Genomic DNA, 18,514 nt, shown 5'->3' on the forward strand with positions numbered 1-18,514 from the left:
TTTGTGCAGGAGATCTCATCTGTGTTACTCGAGCTTAGAAAAGTTGAGAAGCAGCTTGAAGGTAAAGTGGAAAACACCCTTCACTCCTTCTGTCCACAATCTATTAATATATCAACTGCATATCCATGCAATCTATTGATATATTAACTGCATTTGTCCACAGCAGACTAATATATTAATTCAATCCATCTGCAACTCACTGATTAGGGATGTCACGGTATGACATTTCGTAATCACGGTTATTGTGACCAGAATTATCACGGATATCATTATCGCTGTATTTTTATATGTGCTCAAAATTTTCCAAAAATATTTATACTGAAATCCTTTAACCAAGTTTTATTTAAAAAAAAAAAAAAAAAAAAAAATGATTTCCTCTGTAGGAGAAACATTATTGTTGATAGAAACACTGTTTCATGGACCTCAAGTAGAACTTGTATGTGCATATGAAAGAAACACAAGAATTATAAACAAAGTAATATGGGAGAAAAAAAATAATAACATAAATAAATAAAGTAGATATGAAAATTGTGCAAGATAGCACTTTATGGACATAAGAGATACAAAAATGAAAATACAATGTAAGAATTTTGAAAGATGGCACCTGATAGCAATAACAGGTAACTGCACTTGTTGTCCATATAGATAAAAATAGTGTCCATGTATGAAATCTAGTCTTATACATAGGACTGCACGATTATGACCAAAATTATAATACAAATGATTTTTATCAATATTGAAATCATAATTAGAAATTATGTTAGGTAAAAGAGAGTTGGGGAGGAATGTGAACCTGATGCCATCATGTCATTTGTAATGTCTAATAAAAAGGCTGTAGATAAACGTTATCCATACATCTAAAGACAAGTATTTGGGTTTTTTTGTTTATTAATAATATCAACGTGTCAGCTTTTTTAATTACATGATGCCTTTAGCTCTATTTTTACATTTTAGATGGATGTTTTTTTATTATTATCTTTGTACATTTGTATGTACATGTAGATGCTGTATCGAGACTGATCCATTGAGAGTTTGAGCAGACGTATGTTGTATAGCAATTAACTATACACAATAAAACATTAATAAAATGCTGTGTCACATGAATGTTTTTTAAAGTAATACCTTTTTGTGACATAAAAAAACACAAGTAATGTAAAAAAAATAACATTTCGCTTACTTTTTGATATCAGTATAAAACACAAAGCAGTTTGGCTAATGAACATGAAGTCTAATAAACCAGCTTTGATCTTCTCTAACAACGCCTCTTAGTGGTTCAGTACAACAGTTTGAGCCAACAAAAATAAACAGGAGTGACACCCATCACACCTAATACACAATCTTCACAGCCTGTGTTCAATTTGAAGAGATGGCAAAACATTTTAGCTAGTATTGATGTTTTTTGAACACTGATACATTTTGCAGTTGAATAGAGGTGTGAACATCACAGTATACAAACTAAAGACTTTATAAACGAGTTGTGGCATCGTTCACGACACATCACCTGCTGCATGTTTCTTCAACTAATTAACTCTCAGTCAAAGCTGATGGACGCTGTATTGAGAATATACTGTAAAAGCAACATCAAATAATTTCCTCCTTTGCTGTAAACTTTTAGTGTGGGGACAAATGCGTCTCTCCAATATTGTCCACACCTGTCTCCATCTATAAACAGCAATGCGCTCTTAAACGCACACCGACACTCCACATAAATGAAGCGAGGGAAAATTAAGTTAAGTTCGAAATAAACTCAAACTCAACTCAACTAAACTCAAAACCTAGCGTTTGGCTCTGTTTACTTTGAGGGGAGATCTCCGGAGCAAAGTCTGTGTAGTTTGTTTCGCCATGATTTTCAAGCCAAACAATGCCAGTGCGCATGCGCCAGCGCTGCTTTGATTCCGTTTCCAGGAAGTAAGCAGTGTTGCCTAAAATGCATTGATATATGGTGGTTTTTCAGTACTAAAAAATGTTTACGGTATTACTAACCGTCAGGAATTTTACCGTGTTTTATCATTGTACGTTTACATCCCTATTACTGATGAATCAACCCCACGTCTCAACAATTAACTCAATCTCTCTGCACTTTATTGATATATTGACTACATCTCGACACAGCTCATTGATATGTTAACTCCACCTCGCAGCAAAATATTGATATGTTTACCACACCTCTCTGCAACTTATTGATGTATTAACTTAATCTCTCAGCAACTTATGGATATAATAACAACTACACCTTTCCACAACTTATTGGTATCTGCATCTCTCTGCAACGTATTGGTATAGAAACCCCATCTATAATCAATTCATTTATATATTAACGACACCTATTAACAACTTATGGATGTATAAAAGCAATCTCTCAGCAACTTGATATGCAAACTCCAGCCCTCCACAACATATTGATTTATTAACTCCAATTTTCTGCAACTTAATATATTAGTGAAGTGAAGTGAAGTGAATTATATTTATATAGCGCTTTTCTCAAGTGACTCAAAGCACTTTACATAGTGACACCCAATATCTAAGTTACATTTAAACCAGTGTGGGTGGCACTGGGAGCAGGTGGGTAAAGTGTCTTGCCCAAGGACACAACGGCAGTAACTAGGATGGCACAAGCGGGAATCGAACCTACAACCCTCAAGTTGCTGGCACGGCCACTCTACCAACCGAGCTATGCCTCTGAGACGTACTAGTGCACTGGATTCATAATATTCACAATCAATAACAGCATGTTTCTTTCTTCAACATTATTAGTTACACACCATAAATGCTCCAATTAAAGCCTCTATTCAGTTTGTCTTTTTTTACATTGGTTTATTGAATTTTTTTTTACATTTAACAGTAAAACAACACACACATGTCTGTTTTCCTCCCACACATAGAGAAATAATAAATAAATACATTAAAAAAATGACATTAAAAAATAATAATTACAACATATGGCCAAAAGTTTGGACACACTTTCTCATTCAATCTTTGTTTTCATGACTATTTACATTGTAGATTGTCACTGAAGGCATCACAACTATGAATAAACACATGTGGAGTTATGTACTTGACAAAAAAAGGTGAGGTAACTGAAAACATTTCTTATATTCTAGTTTATTCAAAATAGCCACCCTTTGTTCTACTTCAGACTTGGGCAAATTAAGGCCCGGGGCTTTTCAATCTGGCCCCCCGCACATTCCCAAATAATTTTTTTAGATGTTTAAAAGTAATACCTTTATGATGCCATTATGATGTGCAGTGATGTTTTCTAATTACCGTAAGTCTTGAACTATACGAAGTATTTCAATGGTTGGAATCTGCGCTTATGAATGATATACCAGTTACTATTGTAATCTAATTAGTTACTATGGTCATCTACGTCACAGCAGCTCAGACGAGGCACCAAGCACTGTGGGCGGGAAGCGTTCCACAGACACGGAAGGAGCTTTTCAGAACAAAGTTCTGAAGCTTAGTGATATATCAGATTGTTGGTGGGTTTTTTGTACCCTTCGCGTTCATATATCACTGTTTGTTGCATTTTTGTTGCGTTTCACTTGATTGTAAAATATGTCGATCAAAAGGGGTGTGACATTCATACTTTTTCTATATTCAGTGTTTTATCGTTCATAGAAAAATTTAAAATTCCATTACGTTTTTTAAGGCAATCTGTCATAACGTTTTTAGCATTCAATCAGACATTATTGTGAGGTTTTGTATTAGTGTTCCTAAAAATAGATATAACGGCCCCCAGACATTTTTTTTTCTCTAAATGTGGCCCCCGAGTCAAAATAATTACCCAGGCCTGCTCTAATTAGTGCTTTGCGCACACTTGGTATTCTCTGGATGAGCTTCAAGAGGTAATCACCTGAAATGGTTTTAATTTCACAGGTGTCATAGTTTTGATGCCTTCAGTGACAATCTGCAATGTAAATAGTAATGAAAATAAAGAAAGCGCATTGAAATGAGAAGGTGTGTCCAAACCTTTGCCATGAACTGTATATAAATAAACAACCCTGCATCAGTCAAATAAATGGGTACAGACAAATATTGACCTAAAGCCAAATACAACTGCACTCCTGAATGTCCCCAACGCGGTGTAGCAATACACAAACGCAGACAAAAGGCTCTTCAATTATGTACCGTACATTTAAATTATTTTTCAATTGGAGTTAAATATGAGATCGATCTCTTTTACATATTTTATGAAACCACTCCATAATTATTGAAACTTCACAGAACAGCAAATTAGTGCTAGCCTAATCTTCTCCAGTTTGGGAAAATAAAGAACATCTTTATAGCCTCTGGGCGCGTGGTCCACAAAAGCAAATGACTGACAGTTTTTTCTTTTCCACTTCCTCATGCACCCCCAAGTATTAACGTTAAAAATGAAGGTTTTTTTATCGATGATTTTTCAATTTAACGCCTCATCCTTTTTCCTGTTTGGGCCCCAACTATAGTAACAGCATTAATGGTAAAAAATATACACTACCCTTAAGCCCAGTGTGGTACATTGTGTCATTTACGTCTACAACCATGCATTTCTAGTATTTTTGATACAGTAGATCAGTGTTTTTCAACATTTTTTGAGCCAAGGCACATTTTTTGCGTTGAAAAAATCCGGAGGCACACCACCAGCAGAAATGATTAAAAAACGAAACTCAGTTGACAGTAAAAAGTCATTGTTGCAATGGTTGGATATGACTTCAAACCATAACCAAGCATGCATGACTATAGCTCTTATCTCAAAGTAGGTGTACTGTCACCACCTGTCACATCACACCCTGACTTATTTGGAGGTTTTGCTGTTTTCCTTTTAGTTCTTGTCTCGTGCTGCTATTTTGGTGGCTTTTTCTCTTTTTTTTACTATTTTTTTGTAGCAGTTTCATGTCTTCCTTTGAGCGATATTTCCCGCATCTACTTTGTTTTAGCAATCAAGAATATTTCAGTTGTTTTTATTCTTCTTTGTGGGGACATTGTTGATTGTCATGCCATGTTCTGATGTACTTTGGACGCCATCTTTGCTCCACAGTAAGTCTTTGCTGTCGTCCAACATTGTGTTTTTGTTTACTTTGGAGCGGGTTCAGTTTTAGTTTTTTTCTGCATAGCCTTCCCTGAGCGTCAATGCATTTTCTTAGGGGCACTCACCTTTTGTTTATTTTTGGTTTAAACATTAGACACCTTTTTACCTGCACGCTGCCTCCTGCTGTTTCCGACGTCTACAAAGCATCTTGCTACCGGCTGCCACCTAGTGATATGGAAGAGTTTTACACTAGACAGCACCGACACTCAACAACACATCATTTGCAGACTATAATTACTGGTTTTCAAAAAATATTTTTAACCCTAACAGGGGAAATGACATAATCTCCCACGGCACACCAGACTGTACCTCACGGCACACTGGTGTGCCGCGGCACAGTGGTTGAAAAATACTGCAGCAGATAATGACAAATTACCCATTGTTGTGTTCCGCTGCAAGTCTGATCACTCATTGTCTTTTGGTCGCAGTGATTAATCTGATGCTGGACCCAGAAGGCAAGCTGGACACTTTGGCCAGCCACAGCACGCCAACCAAACCTGCGATCAGCAAACCAGTGCCCCCCTCCACCAGCAGCCCCCAGCAGCTCCTGACCAAACAACTGCTTCCAGAGATCCTTCCTGCGACCGGCGGGTCGACAGAGTCGGCGAGAGTTCCTCCGACTTGCTCCGCCTCTAGCACGGACGTCACCATCGGCCTCGGGTTGTCATCAGTTGGGGGGCTGCCTTTTAACCGCATGCGACCCAGCGGGAAGGAGGCCCTCGCACAGAAGTGAAACTTAAGGGATTGAATTGAAGCCGTGAATGAACCACTGTTAGCATTGCAGCTGCTTACGAACTGAACGCTCCATCTCCTCATGTGTGGACCTTCCTCCATGCCTTAAAAATATTCCATTGGCCCTCAGACAAGAATCTATGCTACTTTTCAGACAAACAGAATGCATGTACAGATGACTTTATGACAATACACATTATTTCTTTTTACACTATAGTCAATTTTAGCAACCCTTATGTGACCAACTTAGTCCAAAACAGGCTTTTTACACTAAGTAAGCAGAAACGCAGTTTTATAAGACACACTATCCGACAAAAGAGAGCACGGCCCTCCCATTTCAGCCAGTATTTCACCTTGTCAACGAAGTAAACTTGGATACATACTTTATAGAGTAGTCCGTGTAAAGTTTGTACAGCAGTCTAGATTTATTGACTGGGAGAAAAAAATTACTGGTAGTGCTTCACTGCAGCAACTCACTTGCCTTGCCAGTTATTTCAACAATCTCTGTGTGTTTACTCATTTTCAGTGGTAAGTAAAGCCCTACACGCTGTACACTGAGTACTCTAAAGTATCTTGACACTTTACTTTATATGACGTTTGTGCGATACCGCTCTTCATAACAGTCCATCCATTTCATCTTCTTTAGCCTTTTACTTGTCCTGTCCTCAGAACCTTCTAGTTGGACCTCCAGTAGCATGTACTAGTTGAAAATGTGTGTGTGGAGCCTATTTACGCTTTAGTCAAAAAGTACCAAAGTTAAGGTTTATTTTGTTAATGCACAGTTTTCCTCCGATTCTTTCAGTTTGGCAATTGTTGCCTTATCTTCATTTTGCCTGTTGGAACCGGTGTCATAAGCCCGTGTAGCACACAAGTGTCCTATATATATATATTTTTTTTTTTTTGCGATTGGACTTTTCTACTTCAGTCTTATTGAACAAAAAGTAGCTATTTTGTAATATTTGGATACCAATGTTTTGTAGGTGTTTTACCAGTTTAATTTGTGTGAATTTCCTATTGTCTTTAAACTAGCTCCTCCCTCCTATTTATGAATGTTGCTTATAATGCAGCATCATGTATAAAAAAAAATCTACATTGTTCATTGTCCTGCAAAAATGTTGCAAACATTTACTTTTAAAGACATAAACCACTCCCTGAACCACTCATCTTGTATATAGTATTAGTACTGAAAGGATTTAGTGATGAGATGCTCTGCTTTGCCTGATATTGGGTAGATAATGAAGAAAAAATGTTTATTTTGCACATTTTTTTTTTTTTGCATAGATAAACAGTGCAAGGCTGCATCATGATTTCCCAAGCTTTCACCACTTTTTAAATAAGAAAAAAAACCTATTGAAGTGAATTTTTGGTACCAGTATTTTTATTTTTTGAATCTCCATGTTTGGTCAGTTTTTTGTTTTTTTTGTTAAGAAAACATTTATTTATTTGACTTTAATCGTGAATGTTTTATGTATTTTATATTTGTTTAATTCTGCAGTTTTTATTGTCAATAAAACAGAACCATCCACTAGGTCTTCTTCAATGTTACGAGTCACCTTTTACTTGATTTCAAATAATGTTTTATTATTTCTTAAAAGACCACAAGAGGCATACTAATAATGAAAACCAACTGTAACATCACCTTTTTATTACCGCTGATTAATATGCAGATTTGTTTGATTTAGTCACACAACAAGCTGTCTTCATCCATAGTAAATTACATCGCTGGGTGTAGTGGGCCGTTCCGTTAGCCGGGGGGCCATTGCAGGCCTCGCCCCCCAAGGACATGGATATGGAGGTGGTAGACCGACTGGCCTCCTTCCGGCCCGTCGTTGATGACGATCCTGTAGCCTTTGGTCAGACCCGCCTGCTCGGCACACTTTTTAGCTACGATTAGCAAGTGGCCCAACAACTGTAATAGTGAGAGAAAAATTATTTTTTTCATATGCACAAAAGTTTATGTAAACGTTTCATCATTCTTACCGCAGCATCGCTATCCTCCGCTTTGGACAGTTGGACTATTGGCTTCTTGGGTACCACCAGGATGTGAGTGGGTGCTTGGGGGGAGATATCAGGGAAAGCCACACACTAAAACATAAGAGAAACACCATTATTATGCACATCAGAATCAAAAATACTGTATTAATCCCCACATGACTACTTAATGAGACATCATTTTATAGTGATACATTACCACTGCACCCCCTAACGGGTGTAAGTTAAATTGGGATAACAAAGCAATATGATCATCGGCTGCTTGGTAAATCCTATGTTCTTCACTCTCATATTACATTTCTGTGCACCCTTAATATCCATCCATCTTCTTCCGCTTATCTGAGATCGGGTCGCGAGGGCAGCAGCCTAAGCAGGGAAGCCCAGACTTCCCTCTCCCCAGCCACTTAGTCCAGCTCTTCCCGGGGGATCCCGAGCCGTTCCCAGGCCAGCGGGGAGACACAGTCTTCCCAACGTGTCCTGGGTCTTCCCCGTGGCCTCCTACCGGTTTGACGTACCCTAAACACCTCCCTAGGGAGGTGTTCGGTTGGCATTCTGACCAGATACCCGAACCACCTCATCTGGCTCCTCTCGATGTGGAGGAGCAGCGGCTTTACTTTGAGCTCCTCCCGGATGACAGAGCTTCTCACCCTATCTCTAAGGGAGAGTCCCGCCACCCGGCGGAGGAAACTCATTTCGGCCGCTTGTACCCGTGATCTTGTCCTTTCTGTCATGACCCAAAGCTCATGACCATAGGTGAGGATGGGAACGTAGATCGACCGGTAAATTGAGAGCTTTGCCTTCCGGCTCAGCTCCTTCTTCACCACAACGGATCGATAGAGCGTCCGCATTACTGAAGACGCCGCACAAATCCGCATGTCGATCTCCCGATCCACTCTTCCCTCACTTCTGAACAAGACTCCTAGGTACTTGAACTCCTCCACCTTTAACATTCTTGCAAAAAAATAATGTTGAACATTCACTAGGCTCAATAAAAAAAACCTGCATGCTTTTGTACTTTGCACTGCACGTAGGCCTATATTTCATGTTGAGCCTGACTAATAAAGGCTTCAGAAAGTTGAATTTACTGTTTTATTTTCGTTCTCACCAAAAAATACACCAAGGAAGGGGTATTAATGAGACGGTATGGCGCAGTGGAAGAGTGGCTGTGCGCAACCCCAGGGTCCCTGGTTCAATCCCCACCTAGTACCAACTTCGTCACGTCCGTTGTGTCCTTGAGCAAGACACTTCACCCTTGCTCCTCATGGGTGCTGGTTAGCGCCTTGCATGGAAGCTCCCTCCATCAGTGTGTGAATGTGTGTGTGAATGGGTAAATATGGAAGTAGTGTAAAGCGCTTTAAGTACCTTGAAGGTAGAAAAGCGCTATACAAGTGCAACCCTTTTATTTATTTATCATTTATCATGCACGGCTCAAGTACTAGTGTTGTAAGCATTTCACCAATCTCGCGCACTTTGCAAATTTGGACGCGATCTAACAGCAAAACAGTCTCCCAACACTGCGTTGATGGCATCAAGGCCTATTTATCCAAGCGTGAGGGTTGGGAAATGAAGGTGTTTGGCGAGGGAAGTGTGGATTCAGGCCGGGTGGCCTATTTCAAGTTCCACGTAACCCTACATTATTATATTTTATAAATAGTAAACCAAGTTGTGGTAGTAGTTTAGTCGTGGATGTACACGGTATAGTGATGAATCCAATAAACATTTGATTTGATTTGACATTAAATTTGCAAAAAGCTGTTGCGCATTTTGCAAATTGCGCCCATTGGTATTGTGCTTACAACACTTGCAAGCAGTTGTGGAAATCAGTCAAGCCAAATGCCAATCAACGACTATAACAGATTACATCTACATTTTAGACAGAAACAAGCATTACAGTCAACCTGTTTTATATTTTAAAAACCCATATATGGGTGCACACCTGCAGAGTGGTGTACTATTGTGCATAATAGTGTTGTAACCATTTCACCAATCTCGCGCACTTTGCAAATTATACGCCATTTCCATTGTGCGCAAGCAATTTGCATATCGCAAGACGAGATTTTGTGGATGGTTTAGTCCAGGGGTATCAAATCTATTTTATATCGGAGGCCACATGGAGAAAAACCTACCCCCAAGTGGGCCGGACTGGTAAAATCACAGCACGATAACTCAAAAATAAAGACAACTTCAGATTGTTTTTTTTTTGTTGTTTAAAAATAGAACAAGCACATTCTGAAAATCTACAAATTTATAATGTTTTTTTTAAACTTACATGTAGCGGTTAATAGTATTCTACCTTTATTTGTCGTTATTTATACCTTCTGAATAAATTATGTGATAATGTTCATCAGTCAGCACATTGGTGTTAATTTTCAATCCAACAATATAAACAAAAAAATCAAATTACTGGACATTATTTATGTGGTTTGCTCATTTTCCTTGACTGGTACACTAACGTGATTTTTTTTTACATATGTAGCATAATCTACAAATATACAAAAAGAATTGCTATTGCGAAATCTAGTGGACACATTTAAAAAACTGCAGTTTTTTTCATTCAAAAATTTGGCTCATTTTCATACTTTGCAAACTACTCCAGCGGGCCGGATAAAACCTGTTCACGGGCCTGATCCGGTTCGGGGGCCGAACGTTTGACACCCCTGGTTTAGTCAGTAACCCTACATTATTATATTTTATAAATAGTAAAACAAGTTGTGGTAGTAGTTTAGTCGTGGATGTACACTGTATAGTGGTTAGGGTTGGACTGATTTGAGGGCAATACACAGTTATATTGTCCCCACTACAAATGTATAGATTTACATAAGTATTTAATCAATTATTTTGACACCAAAAACATGTTTTTGCGCCCATTGATTTGCAAAATGTGCAGCACACATTATTCAAATTTATAGCTGAAAGCAATTTGCAAAAAGATTGCGCATTTTGCAAATTGCGCCCATTGGTATTGTGCCTACTATAGCAAGCAGTTGTGGACATCAGTCAAGCCAAATGCCAATCAACGACCATAACAGATGTAAATCTACATTTTAGACATAAACAAGCATTACAGTCAAGCTGTTTTATATTTTAAAAGCCATATATGGGTGGACACCTGCAGAGTGGTGTACTATAGTGCAAAATAGTAGCAGAGCTAACATTAGCACGAACCTAGCCTCACTACCAATGCAATAAAAGTTGCTTTAATGCGCATTCCGCCAAAGCTGATGAAAGCATACTTGGTCGTCCTCGTAGATCAACTTTGCAGGGATTTCTTTGCGTGTGATCTTGCCGAATATTGTGTCTCCCCCTGGCTGTGCCAGCTGAGCTTTAGCCGTTTCGTCAGCCATGTTGGCTCGGCAGCACGTGACTGACATGAGAGCAACAGGCGGCGTCGATCTGAGGAGTCCGCTGGAAGCTGATTGGCTCCTGAGGAACGTCAACACGACGTCTCCTCTGATTGGTCCGTGGCCCACCCGAGGCGGAAGTGCATCACGGAAGTCAAGATGGGTACTAGGGTGAAGGTGAGGCGCATGCTATATATCACAATATATGTCTATATATGTATATATATAAATTGGCTAAGTTGTATATTCATAAATGTAAGTTTCTCAATACCTGGCCTGTTTTTGTTCCTTTAAAAAAAGAATTAGAACTCTACGTTAAAACCCTCTCTACCTCTAACAAGCAAAAAGCTGTGAAAACGATGATGCTGTAAAGAGACAATGCACAGAAACATTGAGCTCAAAGGCGAATATGTTCTGTTCCAGATTATAGCTAAATAGCTCATTTCCATCTGCAGTCCCTGTGGTCGTGGGTGGGGCGGAGGCGTGGTTAAGAGGGGAGTATAATTCACCTACTTAGGTATTTCATATATATTTCACATAAATATATATATATATGTATATATATATATGTATGAAATACTTGACTTTCAGTGAATTCTAGCTATATATTTATTTTATTATATATATAAATAAAATAAACAGTTGAATTTCAGACGGCACCTATCAAAGACACAGTAATAAAAACACAGTTGTTCTAATAACTGTACTGTGCTTGCTGGTTACTAAAATAAAACCTACAACATGTACCTTTCACTATTTGAATAACCTTTGTTCTGCCATTTGCGTACTGGCGAGAGTCCCTTGCCGTCAGGTGCGCAACGCCACATAAATCGTTGGCCAATCAAAAGGCAACCCCATAACGCTATAGCCAACATTCACCAGGAGATGGCAACAGACAACATAAAATCATTCTATTACAGACGGCGTCGCCATGGCTGTAACTTCCTCGTTCTTCTGCTTCGTCTCCTTGTGTGTGCAGTTTTTTATTCAAATCCTTAGATGTTGTAACGTGATTCTTCTTCTTCCTTTATTTTTTTTTATGGCGGTTGGTAAGCAACCTTCTGGTGTGCATTACCGCCACCTACTGTAATGGAGTGTGGACCGAGATGGAGCTCTACTCTATATTATTTTATTTAACCCAGTGTTTTTCAAATATGTGTATACTGCTTTATATCCTATGCTTTCTGAATGCAATCCTAACATATCTCCCATTACTAACCTAATATTTTCTTTTGCTAACTTACTTTCCAGTATTTCCCAAGAATCGACATTGAATCAAATCGTGGGACACCCAAAGATTCGCAGCCCTAATATATATATATATATATATATATATATATATATATATATATATATATATATATATATACATATATATATATTTATATGTGTGTATACAAATATATATATATATACGTGTGACAATCATACATCGCATATATATACATACATATGTATGTATGTGTGTATATATATATATATTTGTATGTGTGTATATATGTGTATATGTATGTATATATATATATATTATATGTGTATTATATATGTGTGTATATATATAATTATATATGTATATATATATATGTATATATATGTATATATATATATGTGTATATATATATATATATATGTATATATATATATATATATATATATATATATATATATATATATATATACATATATATATATATATATATATATATATATATATATATATATATATAGGGGCGGTATAGCTCGGTTGGTAGAGTGGCTGTGCCAGCAACTTGAGGGTTCCAGGTTCGATTCCCGCTTCCGCCATCCTAGTCACTGCCGTTGTGTCCTTGGGCGAGACACTTTACCCACCTGCTCCCAGTGCCACCCACACTGGTTTAAATGTAAAAATTAGATATTTGGTTTCATTATGTAAAGCGCTTTTAGTCACTAGAGAAATATACATATATATATATATATATATATATATATATGTATATATGTATATGTATACATATACATATATTTATATCCATCCATTTTTTACCGCTTGTCCCGTTCGGGGTCGCGGGAGGTCGCTGGAGCCCGGGATTGAAACCAGGACTACTCAGGACCTTTGTATTGTGAGGCACATGCGCTAGCCCCTGAATGAGTATATCCGTTCGCCACCGTGTTGAATGGAAAAGTCTGATCTACAACATTTGCAGGCAGCATACCCCTTCCCCTTCGAGCTATCCTGGATGAACTGAAATTATTTTTTCCAATCATTTTGGAACTTGCAAGCGTACTTCTTCTTACTCGTCGTCGCCATGTCTCTTCTTCGTTCTTCTGCTTCGTCTCGGTTATGTTTTTGGAAATTACTACTTTCCGTAGTTTTGAAGCAATGCATGATGGGAACTCGGATGTTGAATGTCAGTGTATTAACGTGCCGGCTGGAATAAACACATGCTGAGAAAGAGGTCCATGCCTGTCTACTTTATGGGTTATAGATAAACCTATGGATAACAGAGACATATATAATAGTCTCTTTTTTAGGTGAGAGAGGACGCTACAGGTAGTGCCTTTAATGCACGCCTCCAATATTGTTGTCCGGGTGGAAATCGGGAGAAATTTGGGAGAATGGTTGCCACCATGGGGGCAGCACTGTGGTAGAGAGGTTAGTGCGTCTGCCTCACAATACGAAGGTCCTCGGTAGTCCTGGGTTCAATCCCGGGCTCGGTATCTTTCTGTGTGGAGTTTGCATGTCCTCCCCGTGACTGCGTGGGTTCCCTCCGGGTACTCCGGCTTCCTCCCACTTCCAAAGACATGCACCTGGGGATAGTTTGATTGGCAACACTAAATTGGCCCTAGTGTGTGAATGTGAGTGTGAATCTTGTCCCTCCATCTGTGTTGGCCCTGCGATGAGTTGGCGACTTGTCCAGGGTGTACTCTGCCTACCGCCCGATTGTAGCTGAGATAGGCACCAGCACCCCCCTTGATCCCAAAGGGAATCAGCGGTAGAAAATTGATGGATGGATGGATGGATGTTTCATATAACAAGTCATATGACTCAAAGGTATTGCTGCGGAAATAGAAGAAAAAATAACTTAGATTTATATCGCGCTTTTCTAAACACTCAAAGCGCTCACAGAGAAGTGGGACTCGACATTCATTCACACCTGGTGGTGGTAAGCTACATCAGTAGCCACAGCTGCCCTGGCGTAGACTGACGGAAGCGTGGCTGCCAGTTTGCTTCGACAGCCCCTCTGACCACCACCTATCATTCATTCATCATTCATTCACGAGTGTGAGCGGCACCAGGGGCAAAGGGTGAAGTGTCCTGCCCAAGGGCACAACGGCAGCGATTTCTTTTGGATGTCAATAGGTGGGAAGCAAACCTGCAACCCTCAGGTTTCTGGCCGGCCGCTCTACCCACTACGCCATGCCGAAGAAGTGTAAAATTAGATTAAAAAGTTAGCATGCTTATGTTAGCTTGCTAACATGCTACCTGCATGCTAACAGATAACAAGTGTCACAAGCCAAGTTATCTGACTCTGGGTTAAAAGGTAGCAAAAGTAGCTCAAAAGGTTGAAATATTTGCCATTATAAAGGTTCGTACCCATTCTAGTGGCCCATTTTTTTCGTTTATTCGTGAATAGCGTAACACGAAATGGTCCCAATTTAAAGTACCGCTATGGGCGCGAACATCCCCTTTCCAACGGTATAACATATGTGGGGGTTCGTTGGCCGGTTCGTCTCGTATTAAGTGTAAGAGAAATGTGCAAAACAATAATAATAAAGTTTAAAGTCTGAGCAATAATAATATGGGCTGCTTGCATTCACTGCTTCTCAGCAGGATGTGAATGGGCGCTAGCATTGCACAGGCCCATAATTATGGTTTATTTTAGATAGCATTAAATAAACGTGGTTTATGTTTGTACATACTCAGGTCCTGAGTGTGTTTAAATCGCTGCACAGGACAAGAATGGCTGTATTCAAAGATGATGAGAGAGCACTGACAGGTGAGTTTAGTTTTTTTATATATAAATTGAACAATGTGGATGTTATTAGATCCAATGCGCCACATTTTACAAATCCATCAATTTATTCTTTCGCACAGCTGCCAAAGTGAAGATCAACGAGGAGTTCCGTAAGAATAAAAATGAATTATCAGAAGAAAACATTGAGAAGGTAAAGTGTTCATTATTCCTCAGCATTTCCATGTCAATCTTTTAAAGTGTTTAAAATGTTGCCATAGGAGACCATTTTTTGTTACAGATGATCAAAATGGGCTCTGACGTGGAAGTAGTTCTACGGAAGTCTGTACTTCAAATGGAGCATGTCGGCGATCAGAAACTTTGTGCGTAAATATAACTACGATGTATGTATATATATATATATATATATATATATATATATATATATATATATATATATATATATATATATATATATATATATATATATATATACATATATTCACAGTGCATCCGGAAAGGATTCACTTCACCTTTTCCACATTTTGATGTTAAAACCTAGTTTCAAAATGAAATTCATTAATTTTTGTCCTCAAAATTATTCACACAAAACCCCATTGAAATGAGAGAGGTTTTTTTTTTTGAGCTTTCTGAAATGTATTAAAGATAAAAACCTAAGAAATCACATGTACATAAGAAATCGCAGCCTTTGCACAATATTTTGTTGATGCACCTTTGGTACCAATTACAGCCTCAAATATTTTTGAATGCAATGCCAGAAGCTTGGCACACGTATTTTTGAGCAGTTTCGCCCATTCCTCTTTGCAACGCCTCTCAAGCTACATCAAGTTGAATGGGAAGCAATTTTCAGATCTCTCCAGAGATGTTCAATCGGATTGAAGTCTGGGCTTTGGCTGCGCCACTCAAGGACGCTTACAAAATTCTCCTGCATCCATTCCTTTGATATCTTAATGAACCGTCGCCCCAATCTTAGTTCAAGAGCGCTCTCGAGCAGGTTTTCATCCAGGATGTCTCTGTACATTGCTGCATTCGTCTTTCTCTCTATCCCGACTAGTAGTGCAGTTCCTGCCACTGAAAAACATCCCCACAGCATGATGCTGCCACCACCATGCTTCAGTGTAGGGATGGTATTGGCCTTGTAATGACTGGTGCCTGGTTTCCTCCAAACATGGTGCCTGGCATTCATGCCCAAGACTTCGATCTTAGTCTCATCAGACCAGAGCATTTTGTTTATCATGGTCTGAGAGTTTTTCAGGTGCATTTTGGCAAACCTTTTACAAAGAAATGTATTTTGTCTGGTCACTCTACCATACAGGCCTGACTAGTGGATTGCTACAGAGAAGGTTCTCCTTCTGTAAGGTTTTCCTCTCCACAGAGGAATGCTGTAGCTCTGACAGAATGACCATTGGGTTCTTGATCACCTCCCTGTCTAGGGTCCTTTTCACCTGTGGGTTCCAAACTTTTTCCATTTATGAATGATGGAGGCCCCTGTGCTCATTGGCATCTTCAAGGCAGCCGATATTGCTCTGTACCCTTCAGCAGATTTGTGCTTTGAGACAATTCTGTCTTGGATGTCTACAGACAATTCCTTGTCATGCATGGTCCAGTGTGGGAACTTTATATATAGACAGGTGTGTGTGTGTGTGTGTGTGTGTGTGTGTGTGTGTGTGTGTGTGTGTGTGTGTGTGCGCCCGTGCGTGCGCCTTTCCAAATCATGTCCAACCAACAGAATTTACCACAGGTGGGCTCCAATTAAACTGTTGGAACATCTCAAGTATGACCAGTTGTAGCGGGATGCCCCTGAGCTCACGTCTGAGCTTCATGGCAAAGGCTGTGAATATTTACAGTACAGGCCAAATGTTTGGACTCACCTCATTTCAATGTGTTTTGTTTATATTCATGACTATTTACAGTGTAGAATGTGACTCAAGGCATCGAAACTGTGACACCTCTGAAGTAAAAACCATTTCAGGTGACTACCTCTTGAAGCTCATCGAGAGAATGGCAAGAGTATGCAAAGCAGTAATCAGAGCAAATGGTGGCTATTTTGAAGAAACTAGAATATAAAACATGTTTTCAGTTATTTCACCTTTTTTTGTTATGTACGTACCTCCACATTTGTTCAATTGTGGTTTTGATGCCTTCAATGACAATCTGAATAGTCATGAAAATAAAGAAAACACTTTGAATGAGAAGGTGTGTCCAGACATTTGGCCTGTACTGTATATGCATGGGATTTCTTAGTTTTTGTATTTGTAATAAAATATGCCAAAACATTTTAAACAACAACAAAAAACATCACAGTGTCACTGTGGGGTATTGTGTGTAGAATTTTAAGGACAACAATGAATTAATTCTATTTTGGAACAAGGCTATAACATGGCAAAATGTGGAAATTGTAAGGCGAATACTTTCCGGATGCACTGTATATATTGTCTTCTAAGAAAGCTGTCAATGCATAATCGACAATATTAAAGATTACCAAAATAAGTACCACAATAACTATGGTATGTACATAATTTAAACAAAATGTAATGTAGAATAGGTTCATCAGAGTACATTATAAATGGAAAGTGTTTTTGGATTTTTGCTAGGTATCCCTGATGTTTTTTGTGCTCTTATTCTTGCAGTGCTTCGACCAAGAGAGAGTCTTCTGATGGAAAATGTCCCCTACAGTGACCAGCCCAGGAAAAAGTCATAATGGAGTGACTTAATAACCCAACAAGGACAGAGACTAATGTCCACATTGCAACTCAAAAGACATGTCCTACCATCCCCAGCATTTAATTATGATCTCCAAACCAAGATCAGGACCTTGTGGATACTTTTATATATTTGCTGGAGACATCTGCTGTCCCTATATGTGCTGTACAATTTTAATCATGTATAAAGTTAAACTATTTGAAAATGTTGTTACTGCATGTGTATGTTATTGTTTCTTTGCGGTTAACGCTAGCTCGCAGTATAGCAGCAATACTTTTGTATTTATTGTTTAAAACCAATCAGGTAAATAAAAAAAAATGTGGTTATCTAATTGCTGTTATATAAAAACAATATAACATACATCTGTAAACTTGGGTGCATATGCAAAAGTGCAATATATTTTTCTGTACAGTACATCTATTTATATCTGCACCTTATTGCTCTTTTATTCTGCACTCCAACGAGCTAATGCAACGAAATTTCTTTCTTATCTGTACTGTAAAGTTCAGATTTGAATGACAATATAGGAAGTCTAAGTCCCTCTAAAGCAGGGGTCGGGAACCTTTTGGGCTGAGAGAGCCATGAAAGCCAGATATTTCAAAATGTATTTCCGTGAGAGCTATGTTATATTTTTTAACACTTAATAGAACTAATTGCGTGCATTTTTAAGTAAGACCAACATTTTTAGAGTATAATAAGTCTCTTATTCTTTTTAATAACATTGT

At 38.6% G+C, this 18,514-nt stretch overlaps 3 protein-coding genes across 5 annotated transcripts in view; 2 read left to right on the forward strand and 1 right to left on the reverse strand.

Annotated features, from left to right (window-relative positions):
• The window catches only part of LOC133559435 (centrosomal protein of 170 kDa-like), a 101,319-nt gene extending 93,977 nt beyond the window's left edge, over nucleotides 1-7,342 (forward strand). For all 3 annotated transcript variants that reach the window (XM_061911187.1, XM_061911189.1, XM_061911188.1), the window contains exons 20-21: nucleotides 10-61; nucleotides 5,497-7,342. In XM_061911187.1, the coding sequence (XP_061767171.1) occupies nucleotides 10-61; nucleotides 5,497-5,801 (357 nt within the window). In that variant the 3' untranslated portion in view covers nucleotides 5,802-7,342. The remainder of the gene's footprint in view (nucleotides 1-9; nucleotides 62-5,496) is intronic.
• Nucleotides 7,343-7,430: 88 nt separating this feature from the next.
• Nucleotides 7,431-11,185, reverse strand: LOC133559440 (adenosine 5'-monophosphoramidase HINT1-like). The gene is made up of 3 exons (XM_061911201.1): nucleotides 11,026-11,185; nucleotides 7,781-7,885; nucleotides 7,431-7,709 (listed from the first exon to the last, which is right to left on the reverse strand). Exons 1-3 carry the CDS (start codon nucleotides 11,161-11,163, stop codon nucleotides 7,545-7,547), a joined length of 408 nt encoding a protein of 135 aa, XP_061767185.1. The 5' UTR covers nucleotides 11,164-11,185; the 3' UTR covers nucleotides 7,431-7,544.
• A 45-nt stretch (nucleotides 11,186-11,230) lies between these two features.
• LOC133559441 (complex III assembly factor LYRM7-like) lies at nucleotides 11,231-17,994 on the forward strand. The gene is made up of 5 exons (XM_061911202.1): nucleotides 11,231-11,310; nucleotides 15,038-15,110; nucleotides 15,209-15,279; nucleotides 15,367-15,448; nucleotides 17,717-17,994. Exons 1-5 carry the CDS (start codon nucleotides 11,293-11,295, stop codon nucleotides 17,785-17,787), a joined length of 315 nt encoding a protein of 104 aa, XP_061767186.1. The 5' UTR covers nucleotides 11,231-11,292; the 3' UTR covers nucleotides 17,788-17,994.
• The last annotated feature ends 520 nt before the right edge of the window (nucleotides 17,995-18,514 follow it).

Source organism: Nerophis ophidion, linkage group LG09 (genome assembly GCF_033978795.1).
Source record: "Nerophis ophidion isolate RoL-2023_Sa linkage group LG09, RoL_Noph_v1.0, whole genome shotgun sequence".
NCBI classification, from domain to species: Eukaryota; Metazoa; Chordata; class Actinopteri; order Syngnathiformes; family Syngnathidae; genus Nerophis; species Nerophis ophidion.

What these genes read in the sequence shown, in the direction of transcription:
- LOC133559441 (XM_061911202.1), top strand. An exon ending in TGATGAGAGAGCACTGACAG is followed by an intron (nt 15,111 to 15,208) that starts GTGAGTTTAGTT and finishes TCTTTCGCACAG; the next exon opens with CTGCCAAAGTGAAGATCAAC. An exon ending in TGTCGGCGATCAGAAACTTT is followed by an intron (nt 15,449 to 17,716) that starts GTGCGTAAATAT and finishes TTATTCTTGCAG; the next exon opens with TGCTTCGACCAAGAGAGAGT.
- LOC133559440 (XM_061911201.1), bottom strand. Translation starts at nt 11,163, where the DNA reads ATGTCAGTCACGTGCTGCCGAGCCAACATGGCTGACGAAACGGCTAAA. An exon ending in TGATCTACGAGGACGACCAA is followed by an intron (nt 7,886 to 11,025) that starts GTATGCTTTCAT and finishes CTTATGTTTTAG; the next exon opens with TGTGTGGCTTTCCCTGATAT. An exon ending in CGGAGGATAGCGATGCTGCG is followed by an intron (nt 7,710 to 7,780) that starts GTAAGAATGATG and finishes TCACTATTACAG; the next exon opens with TTGTTGGGCCACTTGCTAAT.